General features: G+C 53.5%; 1 protein-coding gene across 1 annotated transcript; it reads left to right on the forward strand.

Annotated features, from left to right (window-relative positions):
- Window positions 1-1,298: 1,298 nt before the first annotated feature.
- Window positions 1,299-17,115, forward strand: MAP1S (microtubule associated protein 1S). Its single transcript, XM_032315352.1, has 7 exons — window positions 1,299-1,445; window positions 2,757-2,858; window positions 4,335-4,417; window positions 5,213-5,353; window positions 5,923-8,284; window positions 15,881-16,116; window positions 16,873-17,115. The coding sequence occupies exons 1-7, from the start codon at window positions 1,325-1,327 to the stop codon at window positions 17,026-17,028; spliced, it is 3,201 nt and encodes a 1,066-aa protein (XP_032171243.1). The 5' UTR covers window positions 1,299-1,324; the 3' UTR covers window positions 17,029-17,115.
- The last annotated feature ends 10,711 nt before the right edge of the window (window positions 17,116-27,826 follow it).

Genomic DNA, 27,826 nt, shown 5'->3' on the forward strand with positions numbered 1-27,826 from the left:
AAGAAGGAAGGACCGGGATAGAGGAAGAATGCCAGGGCTATAAAGAGAGAGAGGAAGTGGAGTACTAGGACGTTAGATAGCACGTGGCCAGCAACTGACCAGGGAGGAAGTTGGGCTGAACAACCCTAGATAATGAAGGATAGCAGGAGGCCAATCCTGTTTCCCAGGCCTTTTCATTTGTCTTGTATGCCTCCAGAGATGGAGACCTCACTCCCAAGAGAGACAACCCAGCCCTTCCTGGGCACAGGCAACCGTCAAAAAGTTTGATGCAATGTAATTTTTAAAGTAGTGGCCACCATAGTTTAAAGGGTTGAATGAGGGATGATGCCTGTTTGGCTCAGTTCATTAAGCATGTGCCTTCAGCTCAGGTCATGATCCCGGGTTCAGATCAAGCCCTGCTTGGGGGGGTGGTGTCTGCTCAGTGGGGAGTATGCTTCTCCCTCTCACTCTTCCCCTCCCCCTGCCTGTGCACACACTCTTTTTCTTTCTCAAATAAATAAATAAAATTGTTTAAAAAAGAAAAGGGTTGAATGAGATTGTTTGGGGAAGGAGGGGTACCCATGTGAGACTGGCAGTCAGTGCCTGCCACAGGCTGGACCTAGAATCAGACTCACTTGGGTTCAATTTTGTTCTATCACTTAAGAGGCTGATGACCTCATTTCTCCAAGCCTCAGTTTCCTCTCTGATGTGACCATAATAAATTACCTATCTCATAGATTTATTCGATGAACTAACGGAGTAAAATGTCTGGCACATAGGTGCAAGCATGTTACCCTGCTTCAAGACCCAGTAGGCTCGGGAGTATGCTGCAAACACAAACATACTTTCCTACCTCTAAAATTCTACACATGCTCTAATTTCTGCTTCATATGCTCTTGCCCCACCACTCATACCTGGCAAACTCCTACACATCCCTTAAAGCCCTAGCTATAAGATAACTTTCTTTCTCTGTTCAAACCCTGACCCAGGGACCTATAAGCATGTATGGGACCTGGTTCTGACTGGGCCCACTGTGATGTGGTAAGTTCTTGCAGAGCACGTGGTAGGCATGCAGTCAAAGCTTGTTGAATGAATGGATGGATGGATGGATGGATGGACAGACGGACGAAGGAATGATCACTTGGGAGGGGGTGGCCAGGGTGGCTCTCCAAGAGTCAGACAACCACTTCAGTGCTCGGTCCCCAGCTCCGGAAACCTGAAGGGGTCGACCGTGGCAGATGAGGGGCGAGGAGGCTTCCGGGCGGGGTCTTCAGTTCTTCCGGTTTGGCCCCTTTAAGGGGCGGGGCCAGCGGGGTGGGCGCTCGGAGCGTCAGTGCGCGCGAAGATGGCGGCGGCGGTGGTGGGTCCCGGGGCGGCTCAAGCGCCGAGCTCGCTGCTGCTCGTGGTGGGCGGCGAGTGCGGGTGCTCGGGGCTGCTTGCCTATGTTCTGGAGGAGCTCGAACGAGGTCGGGCCGGCCTGGGGGCGCGGGGTGCGGGAGGCGGGCGCGGTCGCTCGTCTCGGCCCGAGGGCCGGGGGGTGGGGCGGCCGGGTTGGGGGTGGGGAGGGCATAGGATTGGGGGGCGGCGTGATCCTGGGGCCGGGAAGCTCGGTCCTCCTCACCGTTAGGCGTATGGCGCGGGCTGAGGCCTTCGGTGCCCACGGAGAAGGCGGTGCCCGGGTCTGGGTTGGGCTGGGCTGCCCCGCCCCGATCGGGGTGCAGCCCAGGGTCGGGACGCGCGGGACCTGGGCTTTGGGACCCGCGTGATTGGGCAACAACGGACGACGACTCTGCTTCCCGCCAGACTGGCAGGCCGAAGGGAGGGTGGGGTCACCTCGAAGTCCCCGGTCTTAGCATCCTGGACGTTCTGGAAGGAGGAACAAGGGTGCGGAGGCTGGGCCTGAAGCCCCGGGGCCCACTTTCTGTTGCTCCACAAGGAGCTTGCTAATTGGGGTGTGGGCGGGCGCGGCCTGCCCAGGGGATTTGGCATCTGGGGAGGTGAGTCATAGGTGCACCTGCAAAGTTCACCTGCAGCCGCTTGGCACGGTGGAACCGGCGGGCGTGGTGCACCCCACACCGTGTTTGGAGGGCATTCATTCCCCCCCCCCCAACCCAGATGGACAGGACCTGCGGTCTGGCTCCTGTAAAATGGGAGGTTAGCACACACTTTGGTCCTCATGCTTGGGAATGTCGTCGTCTGTGCCTGGGATAGTGTGGGGACCACAGGCAGGTTCAGCTCTGCTCTCACGGGGCTAACAGTCTGGTAGAGGGATGGACCCAAAGTGGGCGAGGAGATGGAACAAGTTTTAAGCTCACCTGCTGTCAGGAGTGTTTAGAACAGTGCGAACGGCTGAGGACCTGAAGGGTGGAAGCAGAGGGAAGGGCCTCCTGAGAGTGGGAGCAGCTGGTGCAAAGGCCAAGCAGTGGGAGTGTGTCTGGGGAGTGTGTCTGGCCAGTTGTAGAAGCTGTGAGACGGGTGGTGGGGGTGAGGGCAATGATGGAGGGGACCAAGTGACTGTTTAGAGGTGGGAGCATTCTTGTTGTTGATTCTTCTCTTTGAAATGCTGAATTATGCTTTGGGTTCCTTGAAACGATGCAGAAAATCCAAGGGCACTTTGAGTGGTTCTGAGTCTCCAGGCTCTTGCATTGGGGGGCGAGTGGAGGGGAGGGGCTGGGATTGCTCCCACTTCCCAGATACTGGTTATTAAACTGTTCTCAGAGCCGGGGAGCCCAGCTGAGTCCTACCTCACTTCTCCTACCCCCTCTCCCCCGCAACAGGCATCCGGTCCTGGGACATTGACCCTGGCATTTGCAGCCTTGATGAGCAGCTCAAGGTTTTTGTGTCCCGGCACTCCGCCACCTTCTCCAGCATTGTGAAAGGTGAGACTGGAGACCCTGCATGCCTGAGTTGCTCCCCTTCCACTCATGAGCTAGTCACGTGTTCTCTGAGTGCCAGCTATGTGCCAGGCATGGCAGGGGGGGGGCGGTCAGGTATAGCTCTAAACAGCAGTAATAATACAGTTGCGATCTTTAGCATGCAGAGCCGGGTGGGCCCTGACCCAGCTCCAGCCAGCTTACTTCAGCTGTACACCAGGCAGGAACTTGTATTTTGTTCCCATTTTGCAGATGAGGCAGTTGAGGGGTGGGGGACAGGGTGACTTCCGAGAGTGGGTTCTTTGGATCAGAGGCATCTGGGACTGATGTGTCAAGGGGAGGGAAGGGCCCAGGCAAAGTGGGAAGATACTTGGGAAGCCAGGGGCTGCAAAATAGGCTTGGAAGGTGGAATGTGGCCCCCCTGTGGCAGGGACTGTGCCTGGCTCATGGCCGTGTCCCCCATACAGGGCTGAGTGCACAGTAGGTGCGCAATAGATGGGAAGCTGGGAAAGGAGCAAGATCAAGGAAAGGGTCAGATGCCCGGACTAGCCCCACAGAGCCCGGGTGACCCATTGCATGGAGCAGCTGATGGCCGGATTCCAGGTGTCACCCACGGCCCCTCTTGCCTCAGCCAGCCCATTGAGTCAGCCCCAGGCTGCTGCAGGAGGGGAAGGAAGTGTTCTTCGCCTCATTGTCCTGGCCGTTCCTGGTGGCTTCCTGACCTCTCGCAGGACTGAGGGGGGCGGGGGCTGGAAATCTCGTCTGCTCTGTGTGACTACGGCAGCTACTTCCTCTCTCTATGCCTTGGTTTCCCCACTGGAATGGGGCAATATCCGTACATGACGATAAGCCTGTGATAAACTGATAAAAGATTGACCAGTGCCACAAGGTCCCCAGCCTCAGGCCTGGTGCTCCATTTTTGAAACATCTGGGATCTGGGGGGCCGACCAGGGTTCAGATTCCAGAATCACCTCCACTCCCTTCTTCATGGCCCAGGAGGCCTCCCTGCCCCCATGCTCCCCCACGCTCCCCTATGCTCCCCTCACTCTGGCCTCACCTGCCACTTCCTCATCTTCAGACAGTCCTGCCTCAGAGCCTTTGCCCATGTCTGCCCTCTTCCTGGTGTACCTCCTTGGCCCTCGCTGGGCTAGGCTTCTATAAAATGGGGGTGACAGCCCTATCCCCCATAGGGCTGATTGCTGTGAATTGGGGCCGGCGAGCAGTGGAGGCCTGTTGTACTGTTGTTTCCAGTGTGAGGCCTGCCAAGGCAGGTTTCCTGTTCTTACCTCATCCTGACCTGCAGCTTGACCATGTGCCTGTTGATCCTCAGATGACCCGCTGGCTAGGGTTCCTGGGAAGCAGAGTCCTGGAGGGGCTTGTGGCTGCCTGGAGTCACACAGGGAGGCAGGGTTTGACCCCAGGACAGTCTGGCTCCACACACACTGCCCAGCCCCAACTCAACTGCGCCCAATTCTCCCACAGGCCAGCGGAGCCTGCACCACCGCGGAGATACCCTGGAGACCCTGGTCCTCCTGAACCCATCAGACAAGTCTCTGTGTGACGAGGTAGGGAACAGTCTGGGAATCTGCTGGGACTGGAGCCATCCCAAGTCCTGCCTTCCTGCGGCCCTGGCTTTGAGCTGTTTGAAATTCTCTTGACACCCACTAGCATCGCCCCCTCCTCCAGGAAGCCTCCCCGGAAGGCCTCGGCTGTAGTTTATTCCTTCCTTAGGGCTGATGGTGGGAGTGGGTGAAGTCAGGAAAGACTGGAGTTTGGGAGGAAGGAATGAGCAGGGAGCATCTGGGGGCAGGAAAGTAGGACTTGACTGGTGCTTGCATTTCGTGCCTTCCTCCTGGCTGGGCCCCCAGAGTTGTCTGAATTGACTTCTTAATACTTCCAGCTTATGGACGTCTGTGTCTTTTTCCCCGTTATCCGTGGGAAAGATGAACAAGATAGAGCCCCAGGACACTTTTCTAGAGACCCTTGTACAGGTTCCTTCTTCTGATCGAAAACGCTCCATTTTGTTCCCTTGAGGAGCTCTGAAGGAGATAGAGTCAGACACAGAAATCCTCCTTCCCTTGGCACTGGGGCTGGGCCAGAGAGAGAAGTGGGCTGGAGGGAGTCCAGAAAGGTGGGCTTCTAGGAAGAGGAGGCACTGGAGCCTGGCTTTAGGTTGAGCGACAGGAGTTTGGGGTGGGGTGCAGGGCTCCAGCTTCCTGTTGAGTACCAGGGCGGGGACAGGGGTGGGGTGGTTATATGTAGATTTGGGGCTGGAGGCCATTCGATTGGGGGGGTGGGGTGGGGCGTGCAGGCTTTGTCACTGCACAGAGTAGGGGCTTTAACCATCTCCCCTTCCTCAGCTCCGGAATCTTCTGCTTGACCCTGCCCCTCACAAGCTGCTGGTGCTGGCTGGGCCCTGCTTGGAAGAGACAGGGGAATTGCTGCTCCAAACAGGGGGATTCTCGCTCCGCCACTTCCTCCAGGTCCTAGGGGACAAAGAGGTAAGCCACCTCTTCTTATCCTGCTTCCCCTGGCTCGTCCCCATCGGGCTCTGTGGCCTTAGTGACCTGTTCCCGCCACCCACTACAGTGTGTGATTCGAGGCTAGGCCTGTAGATCAGCAGACCTCCCAGAGACTTCAAGTGGCACCCGAGGTGCTAGGTCCCAGGAGGGTAGGGTCCTTTCTAGGGTCCTTAGTCTGGATGGGACAAATGAGCAAAACTATCTGGTAAACCTCCTTTTCACATTATGAGAGTGATGTAATGATGGGTGAGAGAAGAAGCAGATAATGGAGGTAGAGGGCACAGGAGGTCTCCCTGGAGGAAGCTGTGCTGTAGGAAAAGAACAACAAGTACAAAGGCCCTGGGGTAGGGAGAGTAAGAGAAAGGGTGGGAGAGGGAAGCAGGTGGTAAGGCAAGACCATACATTTCTGTTGACCATGGGAAGGGCTGGGTTTTGTCCCAAGGGTGACCGGGTTGGGCAAGGGATTCTCCCAGGCCCAGGATGCAGGATGGGAGTGCCCTGGCCTAGTTTTCCCAGGGGCTGCTTCTAACTGTTACCCGCTTTTGCAGATCCGGGATCTCCTGGCATCTACACCCCCACCTGCAGACCTGCCCAAGCTCACCATCACCTGCCCGACCTTCGGCGACTGGGCCCAGCTGTCACCTGAAGTGCTCGGCCTCCACAGCGCGCTCCAGCTGCGATGGAACCCGCCTGTGCAGCTGCCGGCATCTGAGGGCCTGCGTGAGTTCCTGGAGTATGTGGCTGAGTCCCTGGAGCCGCCATCTCCCTTTGACCTGCTCGAGCCGCCCGCATCCGTGGGCTTCCTCAGGCTCGCACGGCCCTGCTGCTACATCTTCCCCGGTGGCCTCGGTGACGCCGCCTTCTTCGCTGTCAACGGCTTTACTGTGTTGGTCAATGGGGGCTCCAACCCCAAGTCAAGCTTTTGGAAGCTGGTACGGCACCTGGACCGGGTGGACGCGGTGCTGGTGACCCACGCGGGCGCTGACAGCCTCCCAGGCCTCAACAGTCTGCTGCGGCGCAAGCTGGCAGAGCGCGAGGAGGCAGCGGCCGATGGGGGCTCGGGGGACGACCGGCTTCGCAGGCTCATCTCCCCCAACCTAGGGGTCGTGTTCCTCAATGCCCGTGTTGCCGCCTCGCGGCTAGTGAGTGGTGAGGACGAGGCGGAGCTGGCCCTCAGCCTCTTGGCCCGGCTGGGCATCACACCCCTGACTCTGAACCGCGGTCCACTCCCGGCCGAGCCCACCGTGCTCTTTCAGAAGATGGGCGTGGGACGGCTGGACATGTATGTGCTGCACCCGCCCGCGGCTGGCGCCGAGCGCACGCTGGCCTCCGTGTGCGCCCTGCTGGTGTGGCACCCTGCCGGCCCCACGGAGAAGGTGGTGCGTGTGCTCTTCCCTGGCTGCACCCCGCCCGCCCGCCTCCTGGATGGCCTGGTCCGCCTGCAGCACTTGGGATTCCTGCGGGAGCCCGTGGTGACCCCCCAGGACTTGCTGGGACCTCGACGAGCCGAGAGCAAGGAAAGCGTGGGCTCCCGGGACAGCTCGAGAAGAGAAGGCCGGACAACAGCACCCAGCAGGCCAGCCCAGGAGCGCCCTGGGGTGGCCCGGAAGGACCCGCCTCGGGTTGAGGCCCCCCGCAGGGCAGAGAAAGAAGTCAGGGTCTCCCGAGAGGTGAAGAAGGACCCCAAGCCAAGTGCCCCTCGGACCCAGCCCCGGGAAGTCCGCCGGGTGGCCTCTGCTTCAGTCAGCGTGAAGAAGGCAGGGGCCCCAGCAGCTCCCCGACCCCGCCGAGCACCCAATGTCCCTCACCCAGGTGTCCCACCAGCGGCGAACGGGCCCCGCAGCCCCCCCAGCTTCCGGTGTGGAGAGGCCAGCCCCCCGACAGAGCCCTGCAGTTCCCCAGCGCCCCAGCTGGTGGCCACACCCAGCCAGGAGAGCAGCCTGGAGCTGGAGCTGGGGTTGAGCCCACCTGGGGAGGACGGCAGCGCCTTGGAGGAGAAGACGCTGGAGCTTCTCCTGGATGCCAGCACCCCCCGGCCACGTACACCCTCGCCTACTGGAGCCCAGCAGGGCCCAGCCGAGAGCAGCGGGCGGCTGTCGCTGAGCCCGCTGCGTGGTGGGGAGGCGGGGCCGGACGCCTCACCCACAGTGACCACGCCCTCGCTGCCCGCTGAGGTGGGCTCTCCACACTCCACAGAGGTAGACGAGTCCCTGTCTGTCTCCTTCGAGCAGGTGCTGCCTCCGCCGCCTCCTGCCAGTGCAGGCGAGGCTGGGCTGAGCCTCCCACTGCGAGGCCCCCGGGTCCGGCGATCAGCCTCCCCGCACGACGTGGACCTGTGCCTGGTGTCACCCTGCGAGTTTGAGCACCGAAAGGCTGTGCCTGTGGCGCCGGCCCCTGCCTCCCCCGGCAGCTCTGATAGCAGTGCTCGGTCCCAGGAGCGGGCTGGAGCACCAGGGGCAGAGGAGACGCCCCCCACATCCGTCAGCGAGTCCCTGCCCACCCTGTCTGACTCGGACCCCCTGCCTGCCGCCCCTGGGACCGCAGACTCAGACGAGGACATGGAGGGCTTTGGGGTCCCTCGCCGTGACCCGCTGCCTGAGCCCCTCAAGTTCCCCCCGCCGCTGCCCACCCCACCCAGCATCTGCATGGTGGACCCCGAGATGCTGCCCCCTGAACAGGCCCGGCCGGCAGAGGGCCTCAACCGTACCCGGAAGTCCCTGACTCGCACTAACCCCAGCACAGCCGCCTCCAAAGCCACTCCATCCGTCACTGCCAAGACTAAGGGACCGGCTGGTGGAGACCGAGCCAGTCGGCCGCTCAGCGCCCGGAGCGAGCCCAGTGACAAGGGAGGTCGGGCACCCCTGTCCAGAAAGTCGTCAGTCCCCAAGGCGGCCACTCGGGGCCCATCTGGTAAGTACCCAAGACCCAGGGTCCTACAGTGGGTTAGTGGCCCAAGTCTTTGTTCCCTCCTTGCCGTGTGGCCTCAGTCACACCTACCCCCTCTCTGGGCCTCTGATTCTCATATAACACGGAAGTTCTGGCTCGCTGCTGAGGCATGTGTACTTCCGAGGCATTTAAGCAGTGCCATTGGTGCAAACAGAAGTGAGCGGATCTGTCCTCGTGAACTTGCTGGGGCCATGGTGAGTAAGAAGAAACAGCTGAAATTAATTTTAATAGCACATTTAACCCCTTTGTATGGAGATTCCCAAGCCCATCGGACCACCAGATTCAATGCTGGGCTGGGAGGACTCAATACACAGGCTTCCTTGTGGCTGAACTGTATTAGAGCAAAAGCGTATGGAACAGAATCAGCGAGGGTAAGGGCGTGGGGTTCCCTGGGGGGAAACGAGGCATAGGCTTCTAGAGCTGCCTCCTGGCGTAGTAGTCACACCAGGTGCCTTAATGCTGGAACAGCAAGCTGTGTGGCCCGCGGGAGTTGGCGCCTCCCCCGGAGTTGGCGCCTCCCCGGGAGGCTCATTAGAGACGGAGTGCCCAGGGTTTCTGCCGGGGGCTGGTCACGTTGGCCCCCTCTGCCTGACACGCACCCAAATTCCGGGCTCCTCAGGGAGGGGGAAGCAGGGATTCAGGAGCTGCGGTGCTGCAAGACTGGTGGGCACAGCGGGCCACCCTTGTCGTGCAGGCAGTGGGGACCTTTCTGAGATCTATTTTCCCCAGACTCAAGCCAGGGGCCACCCTGTAAGTCACCTCTGAGAGACCGGCAGTCTTGTGTCCACCAGGGTAACTTTTCTCCCAGTTTTCCTTAGTTGTGAAATGTACGCGACGTGACCTCACCTTGCTGAAGCGCACAGTTCAGGGTCAAGCACATTCACGTTGTTGTGCAACCATCACCAGGGTCCCTCTCCAGGCCTCCTTTTATCTTGCAAAACTGAAACTTTGTCCGCATTAAATACTAACTCCCTTTCCTCCTCTCCCAGTCGGCGGCACCCACCACTCATGCGTTCCACTTTCTGTTTCTATGGCTCCGACGACGCTAGGGATCTAGCGTAAGGAAAATCATACTGTATTTATCTTACTTCACTTAGTAGAGTGTCTCCGTGGTTCATCTGTGCTGTAGCCTGGGTTATAACTTGCTTCCCTCTTTTTTTGGGGGGGGGGGGGGTTTAAGAATTTCCTTTCTCTTTAAGGTTGAATATTATTCTGCAACGTGGATGTACCATATTTTCTTTATTCATTTACCTGCTGATGGACACCTGAGTTTCTGCTTTTTGGCTACTGTGGAATCACGTTGCTGTGAACACGGTTGGACGGATATCTTTTGGAGATCTTGCAACTCTTTTGGGTATATTCCCGGAAGAAGGATTGCTGGATCATACAGCAGTTTTATTTTTGATTTTTTTTTTTTTTTTCCGAGGAATTGCCATACTGTTTTCCACAGCAGCTGCACCGTGTTAGACTCCCACCAACGGTGCAGAAAAGTTCCAGTTTCTCCACATCCTTGCCAACACTGCTTTCTGTGTTTTTCTGATCGTGGCGGCGTGATGGGTGGGAGGTGGTATCTCACGGTGGTTTTGATTTGCATTTCCCTAATTAGTGAGCACCTTTTTCCTGTACTGTTGGCCATGCCATTTATATATCTTTTTTGGAGAAATGTCTGTTTAGGTCTTTTGCCCCTTTTTGAATCCGGTTGTCTTATTGTTGTTGGGTTACGGGAGTTCTGCATATGTTCTGTACGGTAATCCTTTAGCAGATACATGATTTGTAAATATTTTCTTCCATTCTGTGTGTTGCTTTTTATTTTGTTGACAGTGCTCTTTGCACGGAAGTTTATAATTTTCATGAAGTCCGGTTTGCCTTTTCCTTTTTCTCCTCTGTGCTTTTGGTGTCCTATCCAAAAAAATCATTGCCAAATTTAGTCTCTTGAAGCTTTTGCTTTGTTCTAAGAGTTCTGTGGTTTTAGTTCTTATATTTTGCTCCTTGATGATTTGAGTTAATTTTTTGCCTGTAGTGCTAAATAAGGGTTCGACTTCATTCTCTTCCATCTGGACATCCAGTTTTGCTAGCACCAGTCTTGGCATTCTTGTCAAACATCATTTCACCATATATGTGAGGCTCTATTTCTGGGCTCTCCGTTCCCTTGGCCTGTTACGTATCTGTCTTTCATCAGTACCACACTGTCTTAATTGGTATCCCTTTTCCGTGAATTTACAAATCAGGAAGTGTGAGTCCTCCAAACTTCATTCTTCAGTATTGTCTTGCCTTCTGGAATCCCTTAAGATTCCATAGGAGTTTTAGGGTAAAATTTTCTCTTTCTCTAAAAGGCCATCACTGGCACTTGGTCCGTGACAGCATTGAATCCATAGGTCATTTTAGGTAGTGCCAGCAGCTCAGAGGATAGTAAGTCTCCCAGTCTACAAATACGATATGTCTTTCTGTGAATTTCTATGACTTTTTTCATTTCTTTCTGAAGTGTTTTGTAGTTTTTGTATATTTTATTTTCTTGGTTAAGTTAATTTCTAAGTATTTTATTCTTTCTTGATACTATTGTAAATGCAATTGTTAATTTCCTTTTTAGGTTGTTCACTATTAGCATATAGGAGCATCACTGATTTGTATGTTAATTTTGTTATCCAGCTACTTTGCTGGATTTGTTTATTCTAGTAGATGGGGGGGGTGTGTGTGCGTGCGCTCACGCATCAGTTGAGTTTTCTACACATAAGAGCATATCCTTTGTGAACAGAGATAACTTTAAGGTATCCAGCACTGTGTTGACTAGAAGTGGCAAAAGCCAACATTTCTTGCCTTGTCCTTGCTCTTAGGAGAAAAGCTTATAGTCTTTAACCAAGTGTGACATGAGCTGTGGGTTTCTCATTTATGGCTTGTATTACGTTGAGGCAGTTTCTTGCTACTCCTAATTTGTTGAGGGTTTTTATCATGAAAGGATGTTGAATTTTGTCTAATGCCTTTTTTGTAACAATTGAAATTATTGTGTATTTTTTTTTTATAGTTCATTCTGTTAATCTGATGTACTGTGTTGATTTTTCTCTTATTTTAAGATTTTGTTTTTAAGGGGCACCTGGTGGCTCAGTCAGTTAAGCACCTGTCTTCGGCTCAGGTCATCATCCCAGGGTCGTGGGATCGAGCCCTGCATCAGGCTCTGTGCTCAGCAGGAGCCTGCTTCTCCCTCTTCCTCTGCTGCTTTCCCACCCCAACTGTGCTTTCTCACTCTCGCTTTCTCAAATAAACAAACAAATAAATTCTTTAAAAAAAAAAAAAAAGATTTTATTTTCAAGTAATCTCTATACCCAACATGGGCCTATATTGATTTTTCTTTTTTTTTTTCTTTTTGGTGTGTTGAACCATGCATCCCAGGGATAAATCCTGCGTGATCACAGTGTCTGATCCTTTTAATATGCTGCTGAATTTGGCTTGCTAATATTTGTCGAAGATTTTTGCATCAAGATTAATAAGAGATACTGGTCTGTAGTTCTCTTCATAATGTCTTTGACCTTGGTATCACTGGCCTCGTGGATGAATTAGATGTGTTCCTGTTCTTTAGTGGTTTCGGTAAAGTTTGAGAAGGATCGATGTTAGTTCTCCTTTAAACGTTTGGTGGAAACTTAGTGAAGCCAAGAAGGGTTTTACTTACTGATTCGGTCTCCTTACTAACAATGAATCTGTTCAGCTTTTCTGTTTCTTTGTGATTTGGTCTTGGTAGGTTTCGTGTTTCTAGGAATCTGTATAGTTTTCTCTAGGTCATCTAGTTTGTTGGTTGTACAGCTGTTCACAGCACTCTCATAATGCTTTTTGTGTCTGTAGAGTCGGTAGTAGTGTCCCCACTTTTACTTCTGAGTCTTTGCTCTTTTTTCTTAGTCTAGCTAAAGGGCTGTCAAGAACCAGGTTTTGCTTTTGTTGATTATCTTTTGTGTTTTTCTAGTCTCAATTTTTAAAATCTCTACTCTTCTGTTTATCGTTTTGTTTTTTTTGGCTAGCTTTCCTTTTGTTCTTTTTCTAGTTCCTTGGGGTGAAAGGTTGTCACGTTGAGATTTGTTTTTTTTTTTTAAGATTTTATTTATTTGACAGAGAGAGAGAGAGAGATCACAAGTGGGCAGAGAGGCAGGCTGGGGAGGGGGTGGTGGAAGCAGTTTCCCCGCCGAGCAGAGAGCCCGGTGCGGGGATCGATCCCAGGACCCTGAGAATCATGACCTGAGCTGAAGACAGAGGCTCAACCCACGGAGTCACCCAGGCGCTCCCAAAGTTCTTCTTTTTTAATATAAACATTTTTAGGTATAAACTTTCCCTTTATCTCTGCTTTCTCTCAAAGGGATTCACTCTTTGTCTTTCAGCAGTCAGATTATAGTGGGTCTCACTGTGGATCTCTTTGAGGTCATCCCACTTGGAATTTGTTGAGCTTTTTGGACATTCATATTAACACCTTTGATCAAGGAAAGTTTGGGGCCGTTATTTCTTCAAATAGCCATTCTGCCCTTTTCTGTCCTGGGACTCCATGTGCGTGTTGGCCCTTTTAATGGGGTCCTGCAAGTGCCTGAAGCTGCTGCTCCCTTTCTTCCGTCATCTCTCCGCGTTCCTCGGACTTGATAATTGCTCTCATCCTATCATCAAAAATCACTGTTGGAATCAGGAATTGGAATTCCTCTGGTGAATTTTCATTTCAGTTATCGTACTTTTCAGCTGCGGGATTTCTCTCGGGTTTCTTTCTGTGTTTTCTGTGTCCTTGGTGACATTTGTTTCGTTTGTGCAACGCTGTCCTGCGTGTCTTCCTTTCTTTCTGAGAGCGTCTTTAAGACCGTTGCTTTCGGGGCGCCTCGGTGGCTCAGTGTGTTAAACCACTGCCTTCGGCTCAGGTCATGATCTCAGGGTCCTGGGATCGAGTCCCACATCGGGCTCTCCGCTCAGCAGGGAGCCTGCTTCCCTTCCTTTCTCTCTGCCTGCCTCTCTGCCTATTTGTGATCTCTGTCAAATAAATAAATAAAATCTTTAAAAAAAAAAAAAAAAGACCGTTGCTTTCAAGTTCTTGTCCAGTAAGCCTGCCATCGGGCCTTTCTGGTTTCCGTTGATTTTTTTTTCCTTTTTTTCCCTTTGAATAGGCTGTACTTCTCCTGTTTCTTTTTATTCCTTATGGTTGTTGCTGTTGCTGGAAACTGGACGTTCTGATTTAATAGTGCGTTAACTCCAGAGATCCAAATCTCCCCCTTCCCCAGGGGGAGGTTTACGTGGCTTCTCTGGTTAATGCTGGGTGCTGCTTCCGTGCTGGAGGTCAGTCTGCGGGGGAATCTGAGAGTCTTCTCAAGTCCTCTCTGAGCCTGTACCTTTCTCCTGCGTGTGTGAGGACTACGCTAAATCCCTTATATACGAAGTGGCTTTTGTTTTTTTTATTAAGTTTTTTATTTTAATGCCAATCTAGTTAACATTCGGTGTTCCATCAGTTTCAGGTGTATAATACCAGTGATTCAGCACAGTGGCTTTTGAATGACTTAGTCCGTGCACGTCTGGCTCCCAGAAGGGGGAAGACGAGAAAGGAAGGGAGGTGGGAGGGAGAAAAGGAGAGAAAGTGTTCCCGGTCTCTCCGACTCATGTAAGTCGGGCAGCGTAAGTTGGGGAGGGGCTGCCAGCGCGACTGTCCTGTCCTCTGGGTCAAAAGGCAGATTCCCGCCGTTTCCTGCTGCACCGTCATCCCCGAATCCTGCTGAGTTCACTCTGTCCTACCTACCGCTCTATCAGAATATTCCAGCGTGTCATCGATATGAAAAATTACTAGCTAGTTCTGCTTCCCATTGCCACACCAGGTCCTGGATGCCTGGGGGCGCCTGGGTGGCTCAGTTAAGTATCTGTCTTCGGCTCAGGTCATGATCTTGGGGTCCTGGGATCGAGTCCCGTATGGGGCTCCTTGCTCAGTGGGGAGCCTGCTTTGCCCTCTGCCTGCCACTCCCTCTACTCATGCTTGTGCTCTCTCTCCAAAATAAATAAGTCTTTAAAAAAAAAAAAAAGCCCTGGGTGCTCGCATGTGTTTTGTAGCCCCTGCTCGTCTCAGCGCATACCTGCCACATTGCAGTGGTTGGTCACACCGCAGAGGGTGGTGGAGGCCTAGAAGGACCCAGGGGCTCATGGGAGAGCAGTGATGATGGCTGGCAGTGATCGTAGCTCGAGCTCATGTCTGTGAGTGCTGGCTCACCTGTTCCAGGTGCCTGGGTGTCCCTGACCGTGGCTCTGGCTTCACTCGACCCATGGCCTTTCGTTGGCTCCTAGCCTCAGTGCCCACCTGAGCTGCCACTTCTTACCCTTCTTGGGCACATTCCAAGGGAGGCAGCTGATGAGCCCTTGTGAGAGTTGGTAGGTCAAGGGTCCCCAGCACGGTGGCAGGTGGCTTCCCGGCCTGTGGGGCTAGGCTAGCACCTGGAGGCTGGGAGTCCTCCAGGGCCCAGTCTGCCAGGCCATTTGGCTACTTGGGGTCTCCTTCTCCTACCACCTTGGACAGACGGACCCTCTGTGTTAGTGTCTGTGAACTGTGTCTCATAAGAGCCAGAATATGAACGTTTTCGGCTCTGCAGGCCAGATGGCCTCTGTCCCAACAACTCAGCTCTGCGCTGTGGCAGAAGAGCAGCTGAGGACGTAACCGGACGGGCGCCTGGTAGAACTGCATGGATGCCAGCAGGTGGTGCGGAGGGTCCTGCTCTGCGCCTGTCCGTCTCCCCTGCGGCTTCCCTTCAGTCTTCTGCCTCCATGGCTCCTCTCTCCCATGAGCCTCCCGTCACCATAGGGGCTTCTCTTCCTGAGTCTTAAGATCCTCACCACCGCTGTTCCCAGCAGTGAGTGAGGGGTGCTGCGTGCCCAGAGCTGGGGGAGCCATTCATTCTGCAAATGCCTCGGCAGCCCTCTGGACCCACACCCTGAGCTGGGCAATGTGTATGATCATAGGGTGCCAAGCATCTGGCCACTTTCCTGGGCCTAACATCCATGTGTGTCCTCAGTCAGTTGCTTATGAGACACACTGAGGACTGGGGGCCTCATCCCCCTTCACCGATACTCTGGATTCAAGGCCATGGATGAGGCTCTGAGAGCCATGCCACATCCTGGCTCTTTCTCTTGTAGTCTTCCCATTGCCCTTGGCGGCAGGGATTTTCGTCTCTCTTGCTTACTGCTGTGTCCCCAGTGCGTATTGGCCAGGAAGGCTCCAAAAGGCCACTTGAGTAGTTGAACAGATGGATGCTGCAGAAGCAGCACATTGTTCTAGGTACCAGTTGCTTTGGGAGCCAAAGCTCTAAAACCTCCTCTTCCAGGAAGCCATCCCTGGTTGCCCCGTTCTACCTTCCTTACCTTTGGCCCTGGGTATCTGCACCCAGGGACTAGCCCCTGAGGATATGACCACTGAGTAACTGTCCACCCCAGGGAGAGCTTATCAACTATAAGATAGTGAGAACAGGCCTTCTTCTGAGGAGGGAACCACTTGGAGAGGTGTAGGGGGAGCTGGGGCTCGGCTCCTTCCTGGTTCCAAAAGCTCAGGACTGACATTGTCCTTCTTACCTGCAGGGTCAGCTGGCAGCCGACCAGGTGGGTCAGCAGCCCCTCCTGGCTCCCCCGTCTACCTTGACCTGGCCTACCTGCCCAGCGGGAGCAGCTCCCGGCTGCTGGACGAGGAGTTCTTCCGGCGGGTGCGTGCGCTCTGCTACGTCATCAGCGGCCAGGACCAGCGTAAGGAAGAGGGCATGCGGGCTGTCCTGGACGCCCTGCTGGCCGGCAAGCAGCAGTGGGACCGTGACCTCCAGGTGCGTGACTACTCCAGGGCCTCAGGCAGTCTTGGCAGAAGGTAGGGTCCACGCCTCCTGCACCCTTCCCGTTGAACGTCATCTCATGAGGTCTGTGCGGCCCTCAGCCATCTGCAGAGGGAGTGGGGCTCAGAGAGACTAAGCTGTGCCCCCAGGGCCACGGAAGTGAAAGCAGGCGCAGAAGTCCCACCTGCTCCCAGGACTCTGTTCCTGTTGCACCCACATGGTCTGTCAGCAGCAGCCTGGGGGTGGGTGCTGGGTGGGGAGGAATAGGCGGGGTGTCCCTGCGGCTGACAGATTGGAACGTGGAGCCTTTGGGCTGCGGTTGTCCTCAGAGGAAGCCTTGAGGCAGAGCCTTGGAGCAGGAGACAAGTTTGGGTGGAAGCAGGAGCTTCCTAGCCCTTGTGCCGCCTGTGAGCGGGCTGTGAGCCCCGCAGCCTGGAGGGAGCCTGGAGGGGGGGTCCCAGGCACAGGGCAGGGCGGTGGAGCAAACCTGGCTGGTGCAGGGGAGGGGCTGGAGGGAGGCCTGGTGTCTTGTGTCGTGAGAGGCTCCCTTCCCCTGGGTGCCGCAGAGAAGAGAAGGGACTTCGGGGCTGGGCTGGCCCCCAGCTTCAGACATCTGGGTGGGGGAGAAGGGAAGCCCGGCAAACGTGCTCAGAGGAGGAGGGCCTGAGGTGCCGGGAGTAGAGCTGGGGCCCGGGCCAGGAGGACTGAGGGTGCTTCCCCTCACCGCCGGGCCGTCTGTCCCACCCGCAGGTGACCCTGATCCCCACCTTCGACTCGGTGGCGATGCATGAGTGGTACGAGGAGACACACGCACGGCACCAGGCTCTGGGCATCACCGTGCTGGGCAGCAACAGCACCGTGTCCATGCAGGACGAGGCCTTCCCCGCCTGCAAGGTGGAGTTCTAGCCCCGTGCCCGCCACCCAGCCCCTCAGCCCGAGGTCGACCACTGCCCGAGAGTCCCCCGCATCAGAAATAAACCAGGTACCCCACTCGGCTGTAGCCTTCGTTCCTTCTGCTGACAGGAGACTTGGCGGCGTCTGGGGGTGTCATCGCCACTCTGCTGGCCTCCCAGTTCAGGGGCAGCCCTAGGAGCCCCCAGGTGAGGCACGCTCCGGCCTCCATGTTGTGGATGGAAGGACCCAGGCCCAGGGGTGGGTGGGCCTCTTGGGCAGGGACCACCAGCGGCTGCTGCGTGCTGCTGACCGTGAGGGGCTGATTTTCCCAGTGGGGAAGCTGGTTCCCCTGGGCAGCTGCTGGACCTCCATCACACGCGTGCGTCCGTGACCGGGTGAGATTTGAACCCAAGGCTCTAAGCTCTAAAGCTGGGAAAACAGGTTCCTCTCCGTTTCTAGAGATGATCAATGTCATGGCAGGAGAGTCCCACACGACAGGTCTTAGGAATCGGAAACCCAAAGGTTACAAGACATCAATTCCTGAAAGACCCCCCTTCCTTGCCCGCCCCCTGCCCGTGTGGGGAGACCTAGAACGTTATGTTAGAGAAGGTGTCACGTGCACTGGCTTAGACAGCAACCCAGAGAGCATGCCTCTGTCCTGTCACCTGATGTCTGTGAGTGGGACTGATTAGAGAGATGGAATTAAGTGAAGGATCTTGGGATTATCTGCATGGGCCCTAAATCCAAGGACAGTTGTCCTCGTAAGAGACAAAAGAGATGACACTGAGAGAGGAAGGCCACATGGAGATGGAGGCAGAGCCTGTGGCCCTCACTGAAGCCTCCAGAAGCTGGGAGTGGTGAGGGGTGGTTCCCCCCCCCCCCAGAACTTTCTAAAGGAACATTGATTTCAGAGTTCAGCCTCCAGAAGTGCATTTGTGATGGCGGCCCCGGAGGAGGCGGTCAGCACAGGGCACCCTTCCCTGGCTGCAGTGGCCCGAGTCACCACTTGTGGCTGTGGTGGGTCTTGCACCGAGGACTCGCTTGTTTCTCACAACCCTGGAGGCCGGGAGTCGGGGTGCCAGCTCGGCCGGGCTCTGGTGAGGAGGCGTCCTGGCTAGCACATGGCTGCCTCCTGGCCCTGTGCTCACATGGAGAGGGAGGGGGCGTGGGGGTGCGTTCTCTCACACCCCCTTCTTAGGAGAGCATGAATCCCATTGCGAGCCCCCCCTTCCATTACCTGATGCTCCCCCGGAACCCCCATGTTCGCAGACACCATCAGGATGGGGAGTCCGGCTTAAACATTGGAATTGGGGGGAGGGGGCTTGAACTGGTTAGGTCTCAGCCGGCCAGTGTCCTGTGTCTGGTTGGCCTGGCCCTTGTGGTTGCTCCCCCTTCAGCAACAACCATCAGAAAACTGAAAAAAATAAAGGTTTCTTACTCACAGGACCTGGAGACTGCAGGGTAATCACCCCTGCTGCGCCACACAGTGAGGGGGCGGGGAACAGGCATGGGGCCATGTGGTCACTGGTTGGGCTCTGCTTCTGTTGGGGTCCAGGATGGGAGCCTGGGATTCCCAGGGCTCATTGCTTAGTGCTAACCATAAACCACGGGAGTGGGAATTTAAAGCGCCAGAAGGGAAAAAAACAAGTGGTTGCAAAGTCCAGTTCTTAAAACCAACCGAGGGATGCCTGGGTGGCTCAGTGGGTTAAGCGTCTGCTTCAGCTCAGGTCATGACCCCGGGGTCCTGGGATCGAGCCCTGTGTTGGGCTGCTTGCTCAGCTGGGAGCCTGCTTCTTTCTGTCAAATAAATTTTAAAAATCTTAAAAAAAAAAAGGAAGGGAGACCAAGGCCTGTCAAACAAGGGAGCCTCAGTGCAGGGAGGCCTGCCTGGCTCTTTATCTACCTGTGTGGCTGGCAAATAGGTTTATTCCAGACGCCCCAGAGGGCACACGCTTCATTCCAGAGCAGGCAGTGTGGCAGCAGGTGGGTTGGTGTGGGGGACCTGACTGTCCTTGTGGGAGCCGCTGAACCGCTGTCGGGCTGTCCTCGTGTGGGATATTGGGGCTTGACGGGGCCAGGCCGTCGGGAAATGCAGAGGGCATCAGGAGAGCCCACCCCAGAGCCCAGAGAAGGGTCAGGACTCACCAGGGTACCGTGGGTGATGTCAGGGCCCAGGTCAGAGTGCAACGTCCCCGGGAAAGGGGGAGCAGCGGTCTGGGGGAGCTGCTCAGCACGTGGGACGTGGATCTGCAACCCTGCACCTGCTTGGTTGTTGCTGTCCCGCCCCTCACCCACTCACAGGGAAGGGGGTACTGGTGCCACGCCCAACCGGTACGTGGTGTGGGGACAGTCGGACCTGCTACTTCTGCTGCCGGGCACGCAGGCTGTGGCCCCTTACCTGCTTTTTCCTGTTGCTAGGTAAGGGGGGCACTTCTCAGCCCCGGGTCATAGGGTGGGTCACGGTGCATATGTGAGGCCATGTGGCTGGAAGTTTCACTGCGGCCAAATGTTGAGTGACAGGTGCTGCCTCCCCTTCTCATTTCATTTGTTTTATTCCCAGGTTTTCTAAAATGTGTTTATCTGTAATTGGCTGCTTCGACTGTTTTCTTCCATGTGTATCTTTTTCTCATTTATATATCATAATTCTGTTTTCTAAACATACTTTTTAGGCACGACTAAAAGGTGGCTTAGTGCCTTAGGTGGCTTAGTTGGTTAAGCGTCTGCCTGCAGCTCAGGTCATGATTCTAAGGTCCTGGGATCAAGCCCTGCATCAGGCTCTCTGCTCAGTGGGGAGCCTGCTTTTCCTCCTGCCTTGTGCGCGCGCTCTCTCTGACAAATAAAGTCTTTTAAAAAGGGGCGCCTCGGTGGCTCAGTGGGTTAAAGCGTCTGCCTTCGGCTCAGGTCATGATCCCAGGGCCCTGGGATTGAGCCCCACATTGGGCTCTCTGCTCAGCGGGGAGCCTGCTTCTCTCTCTCTCTCTCCCTCTCTGCCTACTTGTGATCTCTGTCTGTCAAATAAATAAATAAAACCTTTTAAAAAAAATACACTTTAAAAAATTTTCAGTTGTATTCAAAAACATCTTAACATTTACCATCTTAACCGTTAAGCTTTTTGTGGTGACTGGTGTTTTTTTTTTTGTTTTGTTTTTTTTACCAGATCGACCTCAATTTCATGAGCACTTTTTCTGTAAACATTTTATTTTTATGGTTTTCAAAACACCGTTTTTAAATGTCTTTCTTTTCATGCTTTGAGAGGCTGTTCTTGCAGCTGGCACAAATTCTCCCGTGTTTGTTTTTTTTCTCTCTGCTTATAATTTTAACTTTTATTTTTATCCATCTAGGCCTTATTTAGGGATGAAGAGAGATGGAGGGGTTGCCCCAGCCCAAAGAGCCAGCGGACGGTCCCCAGGCTGGGTACAGATTTGAAACGCTCCCTCCTCTCTATTGAGTTAAGACCCTAGTGTGCTGGCGTCTGTTTCTGCATCTGCTCTAATCCGTCACCGGCTTTTCTGGTCCTCTCCTGGCTATTTCCCGGTGTGTCTTAATAGCTACTCAGCAGGTTCCTTCTCCTTAATTTTATTTTTTCCCTTCTTAAATTCCCAGCTGTTTTCGCATGCTCACTCTTTTTGGAGTTCTAGAATGTCCATGGAGGGGGCCCAAACACATGCTGTAAGAAACATTCAGGGGCGCCTGGCTGGCTTAGTTGGTAGAGCGCGTGGCTCTTGATCTCGGGGTTGTGAGTTTGAGCCCCACGTTGGGTGTGGAGATTACGTAAAAAAAAATCTTAAAAAAATTCTGCTTTTGACCCGATAGTAGACTAGATTCTCAAACTGATCCTCCCACAAAGTCAATGAAAATTGCTGGATAAAAATGAGTTAAGTCTTGATTACTGTGTCTGTGAGCAACCAGCTGTCAGAGACCAGAATGTCAGCCTAGGCAGGAGCCCCAGGAAGGAAGCAGCTTCTGTGTTAGACAAGGCGGGTTTGGTCTTCTGTCTTCTTGGGCCTTCAGTATGGTGGCTGTGTTAAGACCTCAAAGGGTGAAGTCAAAATCAAAATAAGATTTTCCCAGGAATGGAAAGGAAACTTGGTTATCTCTAGCCTGGCTGTAGGGAGGAAGGCGGGGGGAATCTAGCCTGGTGTGCAGTGACCTTGCTGGAGTGTGCAACTCCCAGCGTTCCTTGCGTGGCCAGAGGCCTCCAGTGGACAAAATGGTCTAAAGCTGTCCAGGGTGGTGATGACCGGGGAGGTCTGCTGGATGAGCCCTCAGCCCCAGCCTTGAACTCCCCCAGTACCATCCCAGGAACTGTGAGTGAGCCAGCATCAAAGTCACAGTGTGTCCTTGTGTGTGGGAGCCAGGGGACAGGAAGGCAGCAGAGACCTCCAGTGTCGGCATCATCAGACCCAGAACCGGTATGTTTAATCCTGAAGTGTAAAGAACAAGATATTTGTAGAAGAGCCAAATAGAACTAAGGGAAATTAGCAGATGGTGGAGACTTTGAACACTGGACACGGCCGACAGTGGATTTGAACTAGTCAAAGAGAAAACTTGTGAGCTAGAAGATGGAGTGCGGTGAATTTCCCAAACACGGGAAGAAAAGGGAGGTTAAGAGATGGAGAGCGAGCCGAGGCAAACTCTGAAGAGGATGAAGGTGGAGAACTTTCCAGAACGGATGAGCTTTACCAGATTTCAGAAGGCCAGCCACATAAGCAAGGTGTATTTAAAAAAACAGCTGATTCAGGACTGAAAACCACAGGCAGCAAGGAAATCGAGAATGATGCTGGAGAGCCTTCTCAGTCCCACGGCCAGAACTCAGGACCCAGGGAGGCTGGGAGAGGCTCTGAGAGAAAACAGCAGCCCAGAGATGCTTACGCAACAGAAATATCTCAAATATATTTGAGGACAGAGAAGTGAAGTTCCTCGCTGAACAAAATGCTAAGGGAGCTGTTTAGGCAGAAAGAAAATGAACCAGGGAGGCGGGTTGACATGCAGGAGGAGACAGCAGAAAGGTGGGCAAAGCAGCTGAAGGAACATCACCTTCATTAGCAAGAACGGTAAAGTCCACTGTGTAGAATTAAAGTCTCAATTACATGAGACAACAAGGGCAAAAAATAGTTGAGTAAGGTTTTAAAATCTGTGTATAGGCCAGCCTCATTTTACTGCGTTTCTACAAATCGAAGGCAACTCCGTTGAGCACGTCTACCAGCGCCATTTTTCCAACAGCAGATGCTCACTCTCTTTGTCACATTTTGGTAACTCTTGGCAATATTTCAAACTCTTATTCTATTTGTTAGTGATCCGTGGTTACAACTCTGAAAGCTCAAATGACGTTTAGCATTTGTTAGCAATAAAGTATTTTTAATTAAGGTATGTGGGTTGTTTAGACATAACGCTATTGCACGGTTAATGGACTACAGTATGGTGCAAATGTAACTTTTACAGTCACTGGGAGGCCACAAATTCATTTGTTTGGCTTCATTGGAATATTTGCTTTATTGTGGTCAGTATCTGGACCTGAACCCACAGCATCTCTGAGCTGTGCCTGTATTGTTTAAGGAGAGTGGGACATAGTACTCAGTTGAGTGGAGTAGAAGATATTAATAGTCATGGTAAATACTAAGAGAATAGAACTAGTCTATAACTTCCAAACTGTTAGGGAGCAAAAATTGGAGTGAAAAATAATCCAGAATAATTCTTCCATAGCAAAGGAGGTTCCAGTAGCCCCAGATAAGATCATGGAAATACATACAATTTGCCAGCAATTACAATAAATGTAAATGGTCAAGCTAAAGGGCAAAAGGTAGACTCTTACCTTTTTTTAATTCAAAATTTGAAGCTATTTACAGGAAATATCTAAACATGTATGCTTAGATGCTGAAAAAAATTTTTTTTTATTTTAAAGATTTTATTTATTTATTTGACAGATCACAAGTAAGCAGAGAGGCAGAGAGAGAGAGGAGGAAGCAGGCTCCCTGCTGAGCAGAGAGCCTGATGTGGGACTCGATTCCAGGACCCTGGGATCATGACCTGAGCCGAAGGCAGCGGCTTAACCTACTGAGCCACCCAGATGCCCAGATGCTGAAAATTTTAAGGGATGAGAAAAACCTGGCAAATAAGAAAGCTGATCTACATTAACAAAACTATATTGTATATTTTTAGAAATAAGGATATCAAATTAGAGCTTTTGGTTTTTTTTTTAAAGATTTTATTTATTTATTAGAGAGAGACAGCATAAGCGGCAGGGGGGTGGGGGGACAGTGGGCAGAGGGAGAAGCAGACTCCCTGCTGGGCAGGAAGCCCCAAATGGGGCTCAATTCCAGGACCCTGAGATTATGATGTGAGCCCAAAGCAGCCACTTGACCAACTGAGCCACCCAGGCGCCCCTCAAATTAGAGCTTTTAATTCACTGGGAAGATAGAGTCTAAACTTCTTTGCAGCTAATAATGGGGCCTCAAAATAAAGTTAAGAACCACTGGAGGATAAGTTTATCTTTTTTTAAAAACACTATTAGTAGGTTTTCTAACACTGATTTATCCTTACATTCCTAGGAAGAACTCCACTTTGTATTTTTATTTTAATAAACAGGGGTGGGGTGGGTCTAGGTTTTGCCCTTAATACCGGGTGGATCTTTCCCTGCCCTTCTGATTCTGACGTTGCTGTGTTTCTCGACCCCGTCACTGGGCTCAGCGTTTCAGGGCTCCTACCACCTAGAACGTCAGGTGGATGGGAACAGGGTCGGGCAGGGGTTAACTACCGGGAGGTGACATCCTCCTTCTCTCATTTCATTGACCAAAGCAGGTCACGTGACTGCCTGATCAAGGAGCTGAGAGGTGCACTCCTCCCTCCCTTGTACCTGGAGGGAAAAGAATCAGAAATGGTGAAAATCAGCTCAGTACTGACTACTGCCTCCAGCGAGGACAGTTTTGTCTCGGTCAGGGTTTAGCAACCTTTTTCTGTAGAGCCCCACAGTGAATTTTTTTCAGCGTCATGGGCCCTGTGCTCTCAGTTCGGACAACTCTGCCGTTGGAGCTGAACACAGATGGAAAAGACTGGATTCCGGTAACACTGCGCGAGCCTCCTGCCCCTCGACTACTGCTGTAGGCTCGATTTGAACTGTGGGCTGCGACTTGCCAGCTCGGCCCCCCCTCTAGGGCATTTATAGCTGGAAGGCCTTGGCCTTAGGGTCTCCCTCCTCTCCTTTCCTGCTTTCTCCTCTTCGTTTTTTTTATTTTTTTTTTCCCCCCCGCTCTCTCTGTCTACTTCCTCCCTCTCCCCCAATCCCTCCTGACAGCTGTCTGGCCCAGCCTCTGCCGGAGTGCGCACTAAAAATATCCCCACAGCAGCCGAAGCACCTGGGGGCCCTGCCTGGAGCATGCGCCCGGAGCCGGCTGTGCGACCTTGGCCCGGGCACCCACTCTGCGCAGCCGGCTCACCGGCAGCCCCTCCCTGACACCCCGAGCCGGAGCCACGGCTGCCCCCTGATTTTGCCATGTTCCAGCCACATTTACAGCACACTTAGGGCCTCTGCACCCACGGTGTCCTCTCCCTGGGATGCCCACCAGCCGGCCACGCGCCAGCCAGCCTGCTGGATGCCGCCCTCACGGGGCAAACTGGCAAGCGGGGGAGTCACACAGGAGGCTACAACAACCCAGTGTCGGGTGGGGATGGGGGGGGGCACGGTGCCAGAGGAGGACCCACGTGCCGCTTGGGGGTGAGAAAAGGCCCCATGAGGAAGCCGAGGATTAAGCCACGTTGGGGGAAGAGGGAGCACACACCTGGCGGGGGACCCACCGAGGCCCAGGCTTGGTCTTTTAAAGGAACCGAAAGAAGACTGGTAATATTGAAGCTTCCCAAGGGGAGGCTGCGGGATGGGGCCGGCCCTCTAGCTGCCCAGACACCCCGCTGAGCAGCTGGGACTTTCCCTTCAAGGGGCTGGGGGTGGGGCAGGGGAGGCTGGGGGGCTTTTCTGGGAAGATCCGGGCTCTTAGGAGGTAATGGTGGAGGAGGGGAGGGTTGCGTCTCCCTGTAAGAACAGCGCAATAAGCTCTCATCTTCCAGGCCCCACCTGCTAGGCCCCCTCCTCCAAGAAGCCCTCCCTGTTCTCCCTCTGGTTCTGACCTACTCCCCCACCCCCACTTTTGGCTCTTCCTGAACTGCCCCCTTTAAAATGCCACCCTGTCCACCAGCAAGTCACCCTCCTCTTTCTTCTAGTATATAATAGTCTGCACTGCCGGGACAGGACAAGGCCAGCACCCGCCTACACAGAGTATGTTCCTTCCCCCACCTGGCACATAGTAGGTGCTCAGGAAATGGTTGTACTGCTGGTGACCTGGGGGATGCTACTTATCCTTTCTGTGTGCCCCCAGACCCTCCCTCCCCCCCATCTCAGAAATAAGAAAATTGGCCTGGACCCCCAGGTTTCCTTCCCCAACAAAGAGTTCTGCATCCTGTCCTCACCATCCCCTCAGCATTGTTTTAGGATCTGAGGTCAAGGTGGGTGGGCGCTTTGGCACCAGTGAACCTGAGTTAATTCTTGTCTCTGACATATCTTTGGTGTGTGACTTCAGAGAGTAGCTTCTTGTCCCCAAGACTCAGTACCCTGAATCCCCACCGCCAGCCCCTTCCCCCTGGCTGGGGCTTGGGGGAGATGTGTATGGCGAGGGTAAATATACACTTGGTCCATATGAGTGGTGCCAGGGCCCCCACGAGGCTTCCAGCCTTTTGGGGGAAGGGATGACTCCCAGCCATGCCCTAACCTTGGGGCAGGGCGGGGTGGGGGGGTTCAGCATTGGACCGGAAGGAAGCCTGACCAGGGCTTCTGTGTAGGAACTAAGAGCTGAGTTAATGGTCAGATGTAGAGCTGGGAGGAGAGCACTGCAGCCAAGGGAACAACAGGGGCAAAGGCCCTGGGGTAGGATTGGTTTTGTCAGGTCAGCAGTGAGCCAGCAGGGAGAGACGAGGACAGGGCTGTACACAGTATCCAGGTGCGCAGGCCTGGAGGGCTGTGGGAGGGCATGGAGTCTTTCCTAAGGGTACCAAGCCCTACAGGAGGGTTTGGAGCTGGGGAGGAAGGTGATCCGTCCCTGTCTGAAACCCTCACCATGGGCCCAGGTGGACCTCCTGGATCCACGGTAGTGTGCACTGGAATGGAACAATTAAGTTAATGGGATGGGTGGGGGGTGGGAGCCAGGTTTTGCACTTTGGGGTGGAGGTTCTAGACAGGCAAGGGGAGAAGGCTAGAAGAATCCATTTACTAATGGATGAGGTGTAGAGATGTCTGCATGAATTCATGTGTAACTTAATTCAGATGCAGACCCTTACATGTGGAGCTATTTACAGGTCTGTGTATATATGCAGGTAATAGACACATTTTGTGTCCTTGCTGTCAGCTGTGAGGCCTAGAGGCAATGATCCTCAGTAAAAGCAGCACACGAATGCCCCAGTCTCAGTTTGTGTTAGAGCAGCAGTGTTCCTCTGATTTGTGGGGAATATGTTCCAACATCCCCGGTGGAGGGGTGCCTGGGTGGCTCAGTCATAAAGCGTCTGCCTTCAGCTCAGGTCCTGATCCTGGAGTCCCAAGATCGAGTCCCAAGATCGAGTCCCAAGACTGAGTCCCACACCCGGCTCCCGGCTCAGCGGGGAGTCTGTTTCTCCCTCTGACCCTCCTCCTGCTTGTGCACTCTCTCTCAAATAAACAAAATATTTTCTTTCTTTTTTTTTTTTTTTAAAGATTCTATTTGACAGCAGGAGAGCACAGGCCAGCGGAGCAGCAGGCAGAGGCAGAGAGAGAAGCAGCCCCCACTGCTGAGCAGGGAGCCCGACAAGGGGCTCGATCCCAGGACCCCGGATTGTGACCCGGGCCAAAGACAGCTGCCTAACCAACTGAGCCACCCAGGCGCCCCAGTAAATAAAATCTGAGGGAAAAAAAAAAAAAAAAGATCCCCAGCGGATGCCTGAAACCAGGGAGAGCCTTGAACCCTGTATTTATACTATGATTTTTCCTATACATACCTATGCTAAAGTTTAATTTATAAATTAGGCACATTATGACAATAATATTATAATAGAAGTTATGTGAATGTGGTCTGTCTCTCAAATTCTCATCTTGTGTACTCGCCCTTCTTGTGATGATCGGTAATGATAAAATGCCTACGTGAGGTCATGGAGCGAGGTGAATGACCCGGGCTTTGGGACACAGCGTGAGGCTGCTGTGGACCTTCTGACCGTATGTCAGAAGCGCTATCATCTGTGTCTGGAGTGCAGGTGACCACACTGTGCAAAAGGGGAGACAACTGTATTCTCCGGCAAAAGGCTGCTTCTTGGAGAAAAGGCTGATTCTAGGACTGGAGCAGGAGATACAGGGGACGAGCATGAAGCATTTCGTAAAGACAAAGTAAGGAGGTGCTAAGAGGGGAAAACCATGGATGTGATGGGGGAGTGTCAAAGAGCCCTGAGAACCAACCCAGTAGCCTCTGATGGCCAAAGCTGAAACCATTTGAGTAGGAAAATCAATAAAGTAAGATCAGATTTTAACCCAAAGAATAAAATAAATAGCCACGAATCCATACTGCTGTGAATGAAAACAGGGAGATGAGAGGAATTCAAAATAATTTGTGCAGGGGGGAAGCCTGACTGCCCATCCCTTCAGTATGTATGGGCTGTGCGTGGTAACTTCCTTCTGCCAGGCAAAGCACCAGAACCCTGGGAAGAGAGTGACTTTGCAGTGGAGACACCTGACAGAGGCCACCTCAGCCCGGTGATCCAGGTGAACGTCAACATGAAGAGTCAGGCTGATGGCGTGCCCTGGACT

This window comes from Mustela erminea, chromosome 1, assembly GCF_009829155.1.
Source record: "Mustela erminea isolate mMusErm1 chromosome 1, mMusErm1.Pri, whole genome shotgun sequence".
Classification (NCBI taxonomy): Eukaryota; Metazoa; Chordata; class Mammalia; order Carnivora; family Mustelidae; genus Mustela; species Mustela erminea.